The sequence below is a fragment of the Bicyclus anynana genome, chromosome 4 (genome assembly GCF_947172395.1).
Source record: "Bicyclus anynana chromosome 4, ilBicAnyn1.1, whole genome shotgun sequence".
Lineage (NCBI taxonomy): Eukaryota > Metazoa > Arthropoda > Insecta > Lepidoptera > Nymphalidae > Bicyclus > Bicyclus anynana.
Genome location: NC_069086.1, coordinates 701,030 through 714,636, shown reverse-complemented (window position 1 = coordinate 714,636; position 13,607 = coordinate 701,030). Strand labels below are relative to the sequence as shown.

General features: G+C 34.9%; 1 protein-coding gene across 1 annotated transcript; it reads right to left on the bottom strand.

Moving 5' to 3' along the window:
- Positions 1–9,687: 9,687 nt before the first annotated feature.
- Positions 9,688–12,440, bottom strand: LOC112044565 (uncharacterized). The gene is made up of 3 exons (XM_024080435.2): positions 12,269–12,440; positions 10,954–11,112; positions 9,688–10,165 (listed from the first exon to the last, which is right to left on the bottom strand). The coding sequence occupies exons 1-3, from the start codon at positions 12,318–12,320 to the stop codon at positions 10,038–10,040; spliced, it is 339 nt and encodes a 112-aa protein (XP_023936203.2). The 5' UTR covers positions 12,321–12,440; the 3' UTR covers positions 9,688–10,037.
- Positions 12,441–13,607: the final 1,167 nt, after the last annotated feature.

Here is a 13,607-nt window from a genome sequence, read left to right as displayed (position 1 = left end):
TTAAAAATGATACCTTGTGTATTAACGCTTTTCCGTTCCTATTTTGTCACGTAGAAAATGTGACACCGCTGTCACTATGACAACGTGATGCTTTTACTTTGTGATTCGATATCTCACTGAGGGTTTACCTAATGTTAATAATTAATGGCTATAATTTAGCTTTTTCGGGGAGAAATATTTAATATTTACGGTTACCAACGACTTCTTGTTTTCCTTTGAACTCTATTTCTACTGTTAAAGAAAAAAATTACTATAATATAACCATTGATGCAATTCTTGTAGGCTCTTTTTAGATTAAAGCGCATTTGGAACCCTCAAAGTTTTAATTTTAAAATGACTAGGCACTTTAACTATTACCATCACATTACAACAAAGTTGGCGATTATAATTGACATGTTGTTTTTAATCATCATCATCGATTCGACTCACTGCTAAGCTCGAGTCTCCTCTCAGAATGAGAGGGATTAGGCCAATAGTCTATCACGCTGGCCCAATGAGGATTGGCAGACTTCACACACGCAGAGAATTAAAAAAAATTCTCTGATTTCTTCACGATGTTTTTCCTTCGCCGTCCGATACACGTGATATTTAATTTCTTAAAATCCACACAACTGAAAAGTTGGAGGTGTCGTTGTTTATGAATACACTTAATTTGAATTTTAAACTCTAATCTAACACCTTTTAAGACACAGTTTAGTTCACCCTTCATAACGTAAATCCCAAAAGCGCAAACAAAATATCCAAAAGTTTTTGATCGACAATTTCAAATAGAATTTATCACTACAAGTTACTTTCAGTATATGGCGAACGTTCTACGTGATAGTCAGTTCATATAATTCTGGCGACAAAACGACTAAATAAAGTTTGATTTTCAGTGTTCATAGAATAGGTTCTAGCAGTACAGCGACCCCTTAGCTAAATAAAACAATGCAAACAAAGGAACATTTTAATTCAAGAGAACTTTATTTGTTCTTATTTATGATTTGTATATTTTATGGCAAACGCTCGCTTTTCCAGTCAGTAAAATTCGATATTAAAAAGTTTTTATTGACATCACTTTATTGCAAACACTAAAATAGCTGTTTCATATCGAACTCGACGCTTTATCGCGTCATTTCCGAAGTTCAAGGACTTTAATATTACTGCAAGTCCAATAATTGTAAGGGTGCTTACAAACTTACGAGTAAGTCCCGCTGGGACGCTGCTACGATAAATACACGACAATTGTATTCCTACTCAAGTCATCCGATGAACTTTTCTTATTCAAACTGCTTATGTGTGGAATGTTAAATCTGTTTCCGCGTTGTATGTCATGTATGTTAATGTATGCCTTTTAAGTTTTACTGTTCAGTGATATTTTATTGTATTACTAGCGGACGCTCTCTACTCCAGCCGCGTGGAATTTAGTTTTTCACAAATCAATCGGAAACAATGGATTTTCCGTGATAAAAAGTATCCTATGTGTTAATCCAGGCTATAATATATCTCTATCCCAAATTTCAGCTAATTCGGTTCAGTAGTCGAGACATGAAAGGGTAACAAACATTTATAACATCAAAATCATCAGTTTTCGCAAATCTCGGGAAACCTCGCAAATCTCGGGAAACCATGGATTTCTTCGGAATTAAAAGTATGTAATAATCCAGAGTAAAATCTATTTCCATTCCGAATTTCAGCCAAATTGCTTCAATAGTAGCGGCATTAAAGAGTAACAAACATCCAAACATACATCCAAACATCGATACAAACTTTCGCGTTTATAATATTATTAGTAGGATTCTTCAGCCATGCATTAGCCATTATTGTAGTGAAGCGCAAGATCAATAGGATCATAAAAAATAAGAAATACACAATACACACACCTTACAATACACATCCATAGACACACCAACAATACTTATGATCTCATAGTTAAAGGTTGCCTAGACAAACGGTACAATTATTCCTAAGGCTTATATGAAAATTGTTAACTCTAAAGAAATTAACAATCTAAGCAACGTCTGCGGGAGCAGCGCTGAAGTTCAAACTTCCCTCTTTTATTGGGAGGGGGTACTAGTACATAATAGTGGGCCGGCAATAAAAATCAGCTCAAATCGAACGTAACGGTCGAATTCCAATCAAAAAGACGTTATTACTATTTAGTGTGTTACGACCCTTAATTCTGTATTACAAATCCAATAATGTCAACACTTGGAATCATTTTGAAAGGCTCTTAGAAATAGGAAATTCTTCGAGAGAGGTTCAAAGTTGCTAAAGTAATCCGTGCTTATGTTGAAGTATACCTTTATAAGTAGGACTTTAGAGAACTCTAATAGTTCAATAGTTTTATGGGAGCGCAGGGATGGCTCTGAGAGCGCATGGATTCGTATTTATTTAGAATTTTAAAATTTACAACATTTTTCTCTACTTTTTAATGTTACTTGTTGTAAGAACAAATAAGTTAATTTTTTTTTTTTTTTCTATTATCCTCGTGCGATCAGTCGACAGACTATGAGCAGAGGTGTTGTAAGTAAATTTGGCGGTTAAAAGCAATCTTCCCCAGTGGGAGCAGCTCCATGTAAATGTTATTTCTGGCTTTCAATCAAATTTGCCGTCTTTTCAAGCGTTGAATCGTCTGTGGTATAGTTAACTGTACAGCCAGGTGATTCGGATGGATAAGTTAAAATTAGAAAAAATTAAAAAAAAATCCCCAGCAGATAACAATAGAATGAAGAATCGAGTCAGGAATTCCTTTATGGACTTATCTGATATTTATTGTAAGAGTTTCGAACCTCCTTCCCAAAATCAACTTTATTTTAAACCGCCTTACTTATTTCTGCCACCTCACATTGCAGTCCTTTGATCTACGAATAGGTACTATCCAAAATAGTATGAAAATATGGGATTCCGCAAACAGTAATACATTGAAACTAGAAAGTACGACTACCACTCTAAATTCTGTCGCTATTACTGGTGTAATTACAGATATATGAGGCTTAACACGAATACCTCAGACAGAAAGATAGATTTTAGGTGTTGGTAGCCCACTTACCATCTACTAGACCATATTCTTGGTCAGGTAACTAACCCTAAAGGGAATAATAAAGTACCTGTAAATATTATCAAAATCTGCAAACGAATGGTGCTTCTCTTTCAGGAGTTACAATATCAAATGTCATGTAACTGATAGTTTTAATGAGTTAATTCTTGGAACCCAATATTAAAAGTTAAGCATAACTAAAACTGTAATAGAAAAGACAATCTCCAGTTGAAAGTCTTAAACTAGCAAGAGCCAGCGCCCGCGGCACGAAGTTCTCTGCAGTCACGAACTTTATAACTTGTGATTTCACTGTTGAACCAACAGATGACTTACATAGTAATGGCGGACTTATGCAACTGTTGCATTTACTCTCAAAGAGTTCCCTTTGTTACAGAATTTGGGTGCGATTGTAATAATTCAAATCTTTAACCCTTTCCCCTCCAATGACTTGGTCACTGATACTCGTAGAATAAAAACATATAATAAACGCAGGTTATAAAGTTTCTGGGGGCGCGGGGAAAGGAGATGGTCCATTTCAGGTCCACTTTTATACCCCGTATAATTAAAATTTTAAAAACACAAGAATCTTATTAAAATTTATTAAAGTGAATAAATGTAACTAAATAAAAAGAAATAAATTAAATTTAAACCCAAGTTTTTGAGTTATATCAAGATGGCGCCCTTATAGCAACTACGATATGACAATTGACAGCAAACGTCAAATCTAATCGATTTGACGTTTGCTGCATTGAAAACGTCATCAATCCGCCATTATTACCCTCATTAATGTCGCATTTCTTGGGAAGTATTGAATATTATTTCGAAAGAATTAAAGTGAATTCGTAGATTTGTATATCAAAAATAGTTAAAAAAAATATTTTCTTTTATTTCCGCTAGGGTACAATGACTGGACCTGGGATCCATTCAATTTTGGACCATCTCCTTTGGACTGCAAAATAAAATTATTAAAACACTTGGCTTTAAGATTTTGTTCAAAACTGATGCGAGTAAGCTGCCATTCAAGCAAAATAGACAAGTCAAATATGCTATTGAGTGAAAGCTCAACTCGCACCAAGAAATTCAACAGTAGGTACTGTAGCACTTTTAATAAAATGCAAGTGGTTCCCGCTGTTTTTAATTTGCAATTCAGATAAGTGTTAGTTTTTCCTTAAGATATTTTTATATATAACTTAGACTTAATTTTATTTAAATTACTATCTATGATAGTGCTTACTATTTTGTCTAAAGCCGGATTTATATTTTTTGACATGTCGTGTCGTGACCCATCAGAACAGAATCGGTTGTTGTGACATGTCGTGATGGCTTCTGATGTGTCGCATACAAAATGTATGATACCGATTCTATTCTGATGCGTCACGACATGACACGTCACACAAATATAATTTCGCCATAAGAAGTTTGACTAAAACGTTTGTCACACTCATAAATATTTGTACAATATTTTTTTGAAAGTTATGTCATATCGATATAGAAGATATTGCCATATTTTATTATGAGAATACTATAAATTTAGCCAGAAATATTTTTATAAAATATTGTATAAAAAAATAATAATAACACCTAATAATGCACACTGCCCACATGTGCAATGTAAATCTCATATACAAATGCTCATCAGACCGACGCAAGTGCAGGGCAATTTAATCACCGTGTAACACCTGAAACAAATCTCTTCGGATCTTCTCAATCCCCCTATATTTCAACAGGGAAATGCCCCTTGAAAATGTGACAACCACATCCATTCGGGCACCGTGAAATATAGTTCAAGAGCTGACGATTGTAGTTTTAGTACCATTAGTACAAGCATTGTTCTACTTACAGTCGATGTTACATACTAACATTAACTTTTTAAATTCTATTGTTATAAAAAATTCTGACCTTAGTTTGTTTTTTTTTATTTTCTTTGTTAGCAGCCAATGCAATTAATTAATTTTATTTGAAAAAATATGTGTGAGAATGTAAATCAATGTGTTAACTTATCGGGAAAATAAATTTTGTATTACTCTCTTGCAGGTTGGGAATTTAGTAGGTACTGACTTTTCTTTGCCACAATAATAAACCGTTATTTTATTTAAATTTTAATAACCGCTAAACGTATACCAGTTTATGATTAATTTTTGCGCGCCAGTCGAATCTTTTAATAGCTATCCGATATGTCTTTGCCATTGGAGTCTGTACTTCATAACACAAATCACACTTTAATAATATTAAGGCAAAAGTTCGTGTTTGTATGTGTGTTGTGGTTTAATAGTTTCAGCGTTAAGGGTACTATGTTAACCCTTAACGCAGAAACTACTAAACCAATTTCATTAAAATTTCAAATATAAATAGATTATAAAACATAAGCTGCATTTGATTCTGAAAAATCCATATAATTTATGAAAATCCGAAACTCACGTGGACAAAGTCGTGGGCGTTCTCTAGTTAATAAGTAAATCTTATGGACGGCCAGTATCTCTTACACAAAACTTTAAATAAAGTGTCTACAATCCATAAGCAATGTCAACCTTCTAAACACACTTGCCAACATGTCCACCAGCTCCCGAGCTACAGAAGCACCGTGAAATATGCGCACGGTCCCCGCAGAATGCTATGAAATCGTCATAAAAAATAATATATTGTTATTACGCGTTATAAATCCGATCATTATCGGGCGGCGGCTCCATTTAACTCGTATGTTACAGATCTTTGTTAAAAGCCCGCCATTTTAATGTAAATTAACGGGTTCATGAACAGTGTGCTTGATATATTGATTGATGAAAGAAATACTTAATGAATGAATGAAGAATGAATTACAACTTCATCATCAATACACAATATTTAAATTCAGTACCAGGTTTCTTTACTCACTGCGGGGGATATGGAGCTGAAGCTGTTTTTGTTTCAGGTTGGCGGTTTTCGGGATTACCTAAATCCCTAAAACCCCCAACCTAATCCCGAAAACCGCCAACCTAGTATTTAATCTATACAGAGTAGATAAGATAAGTTAGTAGTTCGAGTACTGTTTATACGTTATCAACCCGTATACGGCTCACTGCTGAGCTCGAGTCTCCTCTCAGAATGAGAGAGGTTAGGCCAATAGTCCACCACGCTGGCCCAATGCGGATTGGCAGACTTCACACACGCAGAGAATTAAGAAATTCTCTGGTATGCAGGTTTCCTCACGATGTTTTCCTTCACCGTTTGAGACAGGTGATATTTAATTTCTTAAAATGCACACAACTGAAAAGTTGGAGGTGCATGCCCCGTACCGGATACGAACCCACACCCTCTGGAATCAGAGGCAGAGGTCATATCCACTGGGCTATCACGACTCTACCTACCTACCTCCCGCCAATTCGTCGTAAAAAGCTCATGATGGCGCTGACAACGGGCGAACAAATATTAACGAAATAGCCGACAGCCCGCGGTTTCACCCACGTATTTCCCGTATACGTCGCAAGATGCTTTCTAGTGGTAAAACAATTTTCAAAATTGGTTTCATAGATCTAGAGATTACCCCCACATTGCCACAAACTTTACGATCTGTTTTTAATATTAGTGTAATTTTGTAAGAACGTATGATGTACGGTCGGAATCCTAATACATTGACACTTTCTATTTTTTTCTGCATAATTAAGTGTTTATCCTAAAAAAGCACGATTTTTTGGTACAATATTTGTCAGTCTAATAAAAATAACATTTTGGATGTTTCATACAATCTTGTTCATGGAAAGATTGTAAGATTCTTGGCAACACCGTGCGGTGTTTTACGGCTGCGTAAACTTTTTTATGTTCATTCTGATGGAATTATTTTCACTCAATTCATTTTTGTGTCGTTGCAGATTTGGTTATAATCTTAAATCCTATAAACCTGCATCTTAAATCTGAGCTCCTTAGAAAATTCTTATGTCTTTGATATGCAAAAATTTAGCTTATTTTTGTACAAAAATCTTCATGATATATCCAGTTTTAATTGATTTAGGAGTTGCTCGTCATCATTCTAATCAGTATAATTACTACTGTATACTATACTTCTACTTTGTTCAGTACCTAGTATTTTGTCCACACCAAAGCAAAGGGCTTAATATCAAGCGGGTTGCATTGATTCTGGTCATTATCCAGTAAAGAGTTTAACATCATCATCCTAAGGCCGCCAACCTTCATTGAAGCAGCCTGGTGGATCTAAAGTCATATCCTTTCTCTTAAGACCTGTTAGAGGGCCGTTAAAATATGCTGATACTGTTGATCGTTAATAGGATTTTAGAACATGCTTAGGTAACCCAAATGGCCATTCACCCTCTTGATTATTATCATGATCTTAGCCCACGTCGCAACAGATTCTGCTGGGATTGCGTTACCGAGGTTTACTGCTGCGTAATTTTTTTATGTTCTCAGTGGAAGAGGCATTATCATATTGCCTTACTCTCAGGTGCCTCGTGAAATATTAATTAATTATTATAATTCATGCCTTCCGAATCAACTTGAGATGGCTGCTTTTCATTTTTAATTTGATGAACGCAAAGTTTTGTATTCTGTTTAATTAACGTCCCACTTTTGTATGTTTTGTTTTCTTTAATATTTTAATTAGAGCTTGACTAATTATACTAATTACTGACTGTAACATTTCGTGGTTGTGCGACATCTATAATTATTATCTTGTATTATATAAAAGCCAAAGGCCAAAACCACGAAATCTTGAATACTGGCTGTAGTTTATAGTTAGTGGACATCCGCTAAGAACCGATTTTGCGACAGGGCCGGATTTAGGAGGTGTAAAGGGACCAAAGCTAACTCACTAATGACACCTATACCTGTGAAATCGTTTACGTACTACGTAAAAACGATGGGGCTTTTTGTAGCCAATATTGCAGAGAGTCGTTCAAATATATAATTATTTGTATACAAGAATTGTTCGTTTGCATATATTAGAATTGAAGACAGTAACATAGTGACGGAGTAACTAATTTATGAGATGTTTGCAAGTGTAGAGTGTGTCGAGAGTTTCAGCCTCAAAGGGAAATGTAAACCAAGACCCTTGTCTGGAATATTGGCGGAAATCGGGCCAACATCTCGTTAACAATTCGCTTACGACTGTTGGTTGCATTGCTCGACTGTTTGTCAGTAAACATTTTGGTATTTTGTTGCTGTCAATTTGTATTGGGTTGACAGCCTCTGCCATTTTTTGTAAGCGGTAGGTCTCATGGTTTCATCCCCAATTCAAAATGCCAAAAATGGATTCATAAATTATGTGTTTCTGTCTGTGATAGCTCTGAAACAAATAGATCTTTTTGGACATGCTTCATTATATAAGAAACTAACAATATTCCGCGGTTTCATCTGCAAAGTTTCCATATAAGTGGAGATACGGTGATAAAGCATATTTTACTTCCTGATAATGTAGCTTTTATGAGTGAAAGATTCTTCAAATGAATCTAGTACCTACCTAGTATATTCGTTTCATAAAAAAATACAAATCATTACTTTACATTACATTACTTTTTATAATAGTTATTAGTGTAAATTACCAGGTAATTATTTAAAACTAACAGAAGGTCTCCTCTTACATTTCAAATAGTCAGCACATAATTCAGACATTTTCATTTACATTCTAACCAAGCTGGTGATACAGCAGCGCAGGCCCACGTCCCATAAAACTTGCCGTAAAACATTTTATATTTACATCCAAAAGGATTTCACTTCTGCCTCACTTTTCCAATACTTGTAATTCGGTACATCGATTTTCAATACACGAACCGAGATTATGATAAAAGTTTTCTAATATCTTCTCACATTATTTTCAGTGGCACTTACAGCTTACAGCTGCTTAAAGTTAGGAGTTGTTTTGATAACTCTGGCGCAGCGCTGTGGTACTCAACAAAGATAACCTGGGTTCGATTCTCAGCTAGCTCAGGTCAGGTGGTAGGCATTAGTAGGGTTATTTTTCTCTTTTTAATTTCGTAAATACATTAGATTGTTTTGAAGTCGGTTGTATTTTTTTAAAATAATTATTTTAGAATTTTCAGTGCAGGTAATCAATAAGTGTAAAAAATTAAATTTATATGATAACCATCCTAACTTCCCACCCTCTGAAAGTTGTAATTTTTGTTTCTTTTTCTTGCTTTCTTGTTGGCGCTACTCAGCAATCAGCATTAGACTCTGTGAATCTATATTTTTATACATACCAATACTAGCGGACGCCCGCGACTTCGTCAGCGTGAAAATCGAAATACACTTTCAACCCTTTCGCCCCTTCTATCTACCTATTTTTGAATGTTTTATTATACGGGTTGCTCGGGAGTATTTCCCATAACTCTAGGGTTATTTTCTTTAAGGAAAACTAATTTAAGATGTCTAAGGAACATGTGTTCTAAAATGAATATTTTCAAAGTAAAAAAATATTTCTTTTGTAAATAGATCTTAAATTGTGTCCCTTATATCGCATCCTTATATTATGACCTAGCCAAACTTATTCATTGATAAATACGAGTATCATGAAGTACCTTACTAGTGAAGTACGGAGTGCCAGTTGCAAAATCACTTCGATATCGACAGTCTTACCACTACGATTACGTATTTGCAAGGATAGTCGGAATTATTTGAATTACTTTGTATGAAAACATAAAAGTTTATTATTTATTCAAAAAAAATAAGTTATTCAGTTCGGCTCCTATAAGTAGACTTGTCAACATCTTATAAGAAATGCTGACGAGCACTCTGTATAATAAATACAAAAATATTACAAAAAATGGATTGTGGCTGTCAAAATCAGTGATGCTTCAATCGTGACAAGGATTTAGACCGACAGACTTACTTTTGTATTTATAATTATAAATCAAACGAACTTACCAAATTGATGTTCGATGATAATTATGTGAGCAGCTTCATTCAACGCGATTTTTAGGTTTATGGATGACTCCAAATCACCTAAGTTTTTTCGAAATCACAAAGTTTACATGATGAAAATTTTCATGAATATGCTTTATGCAATAAAACAAAGTGTTGAATAGATGAGCTTTTAACGGATTAATATGCAGCATGTTTCGCCTTCACCGCAATCCTTAGCGCTGGTTTGCATGACACACGAGTTGGATCCAGCCAAACAATCTCCGCCTTGCTCGCGACATCCTTTAGTTGCTCTCGGAACTAGAACAAGGTTACAAAATTATTGACACCCTTTTATTAATTTTGGCCTGTTAGTATCTTCATTCATCGTCATCTGGCACCGACTTCAATGTGGCCAATAGGTAGAAAATATGATAAAGTTATTTATCCCTTTTTGGTTTTGTAGATACGTTAATGTTTTGAAGTCGGTTGTATTTTTTTTAAATAATTATTTAATCGGACTTCGTCCGCGTGGAGCTAAGCTTTCGCGATGAAAAATAGCACGTGTTAATCCAGAGTAAAATCTATTTTCATTCCAAATTTCAGTCAGATCGCCGCAAAGTTGACAAAGTTCCATACAAACTTTCATCCCCTATTTTATCCTTTTGGGGGTAGAATTGATCAAAATCCTTTCTTAGCAGATGCCTACGTCATAATATTTAGGTGCATGCCAAATTTCATCCCGATCTGTCCAGTGATTCGGGCTGTACGTTGATAGATCACTATGTCAGTCAGTCCTTTACCTTACTTACCTTTGAGTTTTATATATTTAGATTGTAAGAGATAAAGTTTGTGTGGTTGTAGGGGGTAATCTCTGGATCTACAGAACGGATATAAAGCTACGTTATTTGCAAGTGCCATAGGTAAGAAGTTAGCTTTCTACTACAAAATTTCCAGAAACCTCAGAAATTTAAAATTTTAGAATATGAAGGTTACTTTTAGATACGTTAGTTTTGGCTTTTTAGAGTATGACAGTCAGCGGTCATTATTGACTTGTAGCGCCCAATTTTTTAGGTTATATTTTATTCTGCCCTGTTGCTGCTACTTACCACAGAGAGAGTACAGGTGGGACACCTGGTCCTGAAAGTCGGAGACACGCCTCTGCAGAGCTTGAAGGTCAGTCTTGAAGTGTTCAAGTTCTGTTTGCAGATGAATGTATAAAGTTTGCATTCTGGAGAACTCTGACGACATCAATTCGTTTCTCAGTTCTGTGAAACAGTTATTTAAAGTTCTTCAACAATTTCGTGTTTTATGCATTGTAACTTATAATCTAAGAGGTCATCGAAGCGTCGGAATAGAATCGCATTTTCACCAAAAGCGGTAGTAGGGTTACAGAAAGAAATAGCAATGTCATCGGAATCAGGATCATTAACGAGCAGGCGCATAATATTCGAATTATACTCGTATTTAATTTAAAATTTTATTAAGTGTGTTCGTAGATAATTTCATCCTTTATAAACCGCTTATAATCCGTTTACTTACCTAAAACCGTAGGAGTGACTAGTTCTACCTTCTGATCACTTTGCAGGCGGTGCCAACACAGTGATGCATTAACTCAAGCCGTTTAAATCATAAAGTTTTACGATTTTCAGACAGTTCTGTCCCGTGGTTCTTTGAGAAACGGCTTTAATTAATACTGGCTTGGCACCGCCTTCAAAGTGATCAGAAGTTAGCACGTACGATGATATTATTCGCTTTTTAGTTTTTTTCCTGATTTTGAAGTCGGTTCAACTTTTGTACAATTTTTATTTTTTTTTACATCTTTAGTGATAGGTACTCCTGAACTAGCTTTTAGGTTATAACCTAAAGACTGGCCTAAGTTTATGGGCACCCGAGTTTTTTATGTTCTAACCTAACCTAACCTTACGTTGTACTTATAATTAACAATAACAACATTTTAATAATGAAAGAACAGTGTTTCAAATGAAGTGTCGAAAAAAAATTAAAACGCGCTGACCACCCTACCGATTTTTAAAAGTTCCTCTATATCAATTTCTCCAGGATTCCATAATCAGATCCTGGCTTCCTTGTCAAGGTGCAACCCTCGAAACATCTTCTTTCCAACAAAAATAGAACTATCAGAATCGGTTGATAAACGATAGTTGTGCGCCAAAGGACCACAGTATTGGCAATTTCATTCATTTGTTTCAGTTATTTTCATTTTAACACAAAATCACTAAACGGATTTTCATGAAATTTAAATGGAACCAATCTGGACGTATATTCTTTCAAACAAAAAAAAAATTTAAATTGGTTAACAAATGACGAAGTTACGAGGCAACAAACATTAAATAAACATACGCGTCGAGAGCCTTCTCTTTTTTTGAAGTCGTGTAAAAAAAATTGAGAATTGCTTCAACTCACCTTTGGCATTCATGGAGCCTAAAATAAGTAACAGTACTAACGGAGCAAACATATTGAACTCTTTGAAAAACAAATATTGGTTTAAAATGTTGACACTATTGATTGTTGACTATTCGTATTGATTGGTATAGTTATAAACAAATTTGGAAAGTTCAAGTATATTTATACTCCTCCCGAGCGACCCTCCCTATCTCTTTAACGCTCGGGAGAAAAGTATATTGTAAAAATTTAAGTTGTCGGTTTGTGCGTCTATACAATATGTTTGTAATGTTAAAGCTACGTTAAAGTCTAAACTTGTGCGCGTGTACCTGACTGTACTCGAATATATATCGTATTATCACGCCTCTTTAATTGATAATTCGAGTATAAGACATTTTTACTGTAATAAAAATAAGCTAATAGTAGAGCAATTTAATAAAATTATCTTCGGTAACTACTTTTGGAGATACAGGGACATCTTTGCGGTGATGCTGACACGATATGAGATTTTATCTTATTAAGTTAAAAGATATTTGATTCTATTTTAACCGACTCCAAAAAAGAAGGAGGTTATTCATTCGTCGGAATCTTTTTTTTTTTGTTTTTTTATCTATGTTCACCGATTACGCGAAGACATCTGAACTGGTTTTAAAAATTCTTTTTCGTTTATAAGGGTTTGCTTTCCAGTTGGTCCCATAGTAATCATGCTTCGCTTTGACTTATGTGCACTTCTTCCCTATCCCTATTCTTACCCCTTTCCTATCTATCCCTACCCTGTTGGTTTTTATATACAAGTATAATATACTCGTACGGATCCCGATTTCTTTGTTTCTTAAATATTAATTAGTTGATATAAACTTTATATTCGCGAATGTCTCATAAAAATCAATATATTTAAAGGTCAAATATCGAATTGGCCACATCACGACCTTTGCGTGGTCGCAAATCAAACCGTAGCTCTATAGCTACCACGGCCATTTTTGGTGATCGTGGTCGTAGTCGCATAGTGCGCAAGGTACTGTTATAGTATTAAAAATCCTCATCTTTATACTTATGTTTTGTCTTCTCTTTCCAAGGTCCCTTCTTGGCCATAGACTTTAAAAACAGGATGGTAACAATAATAATAATAACATCTTAAGAAGCTTTCACTTAACTGTTGGATCAGGAGTCGGATACAGAAGGCAGTGATTCTTGTGACGGTGCGTATTGTGAAGAGGTGCCTCACTCTGAAGCCCTGACCACTGGTTGCTTAGGAACTCAAATGTCCCGCACCGGGAGGGTTTATTTTTTTATATTTTTGTAATAGTGTTTTGTATTATATATTATTTTTATATTAACATTGTTAAAAATTTAAAAAAGA

Coding starts and splice junctions, on each gene's coding strand:
- LOC112044565 (XM_024080435.2), bottom strand. CDS start 12,320: ATGTTTGCTCCGTTAGTACTGTTACTTATTTTAGGCTCCATGAATGCC. Junction 11,113..12,268: donor AGGCTCCATGAATGCCAAAG/GTGAGTTGAAGC, acceptor ACTGTTTCACAG/AACTGAGAAACGAATTGATG. Junction 10,166..10,953: donor CCACCTGTACTCTCTCTGTG/GTAAGTAGCAGC, acceptor ACCTTGTTCTAG/TTCCGAGAGCAACTAAAGGA.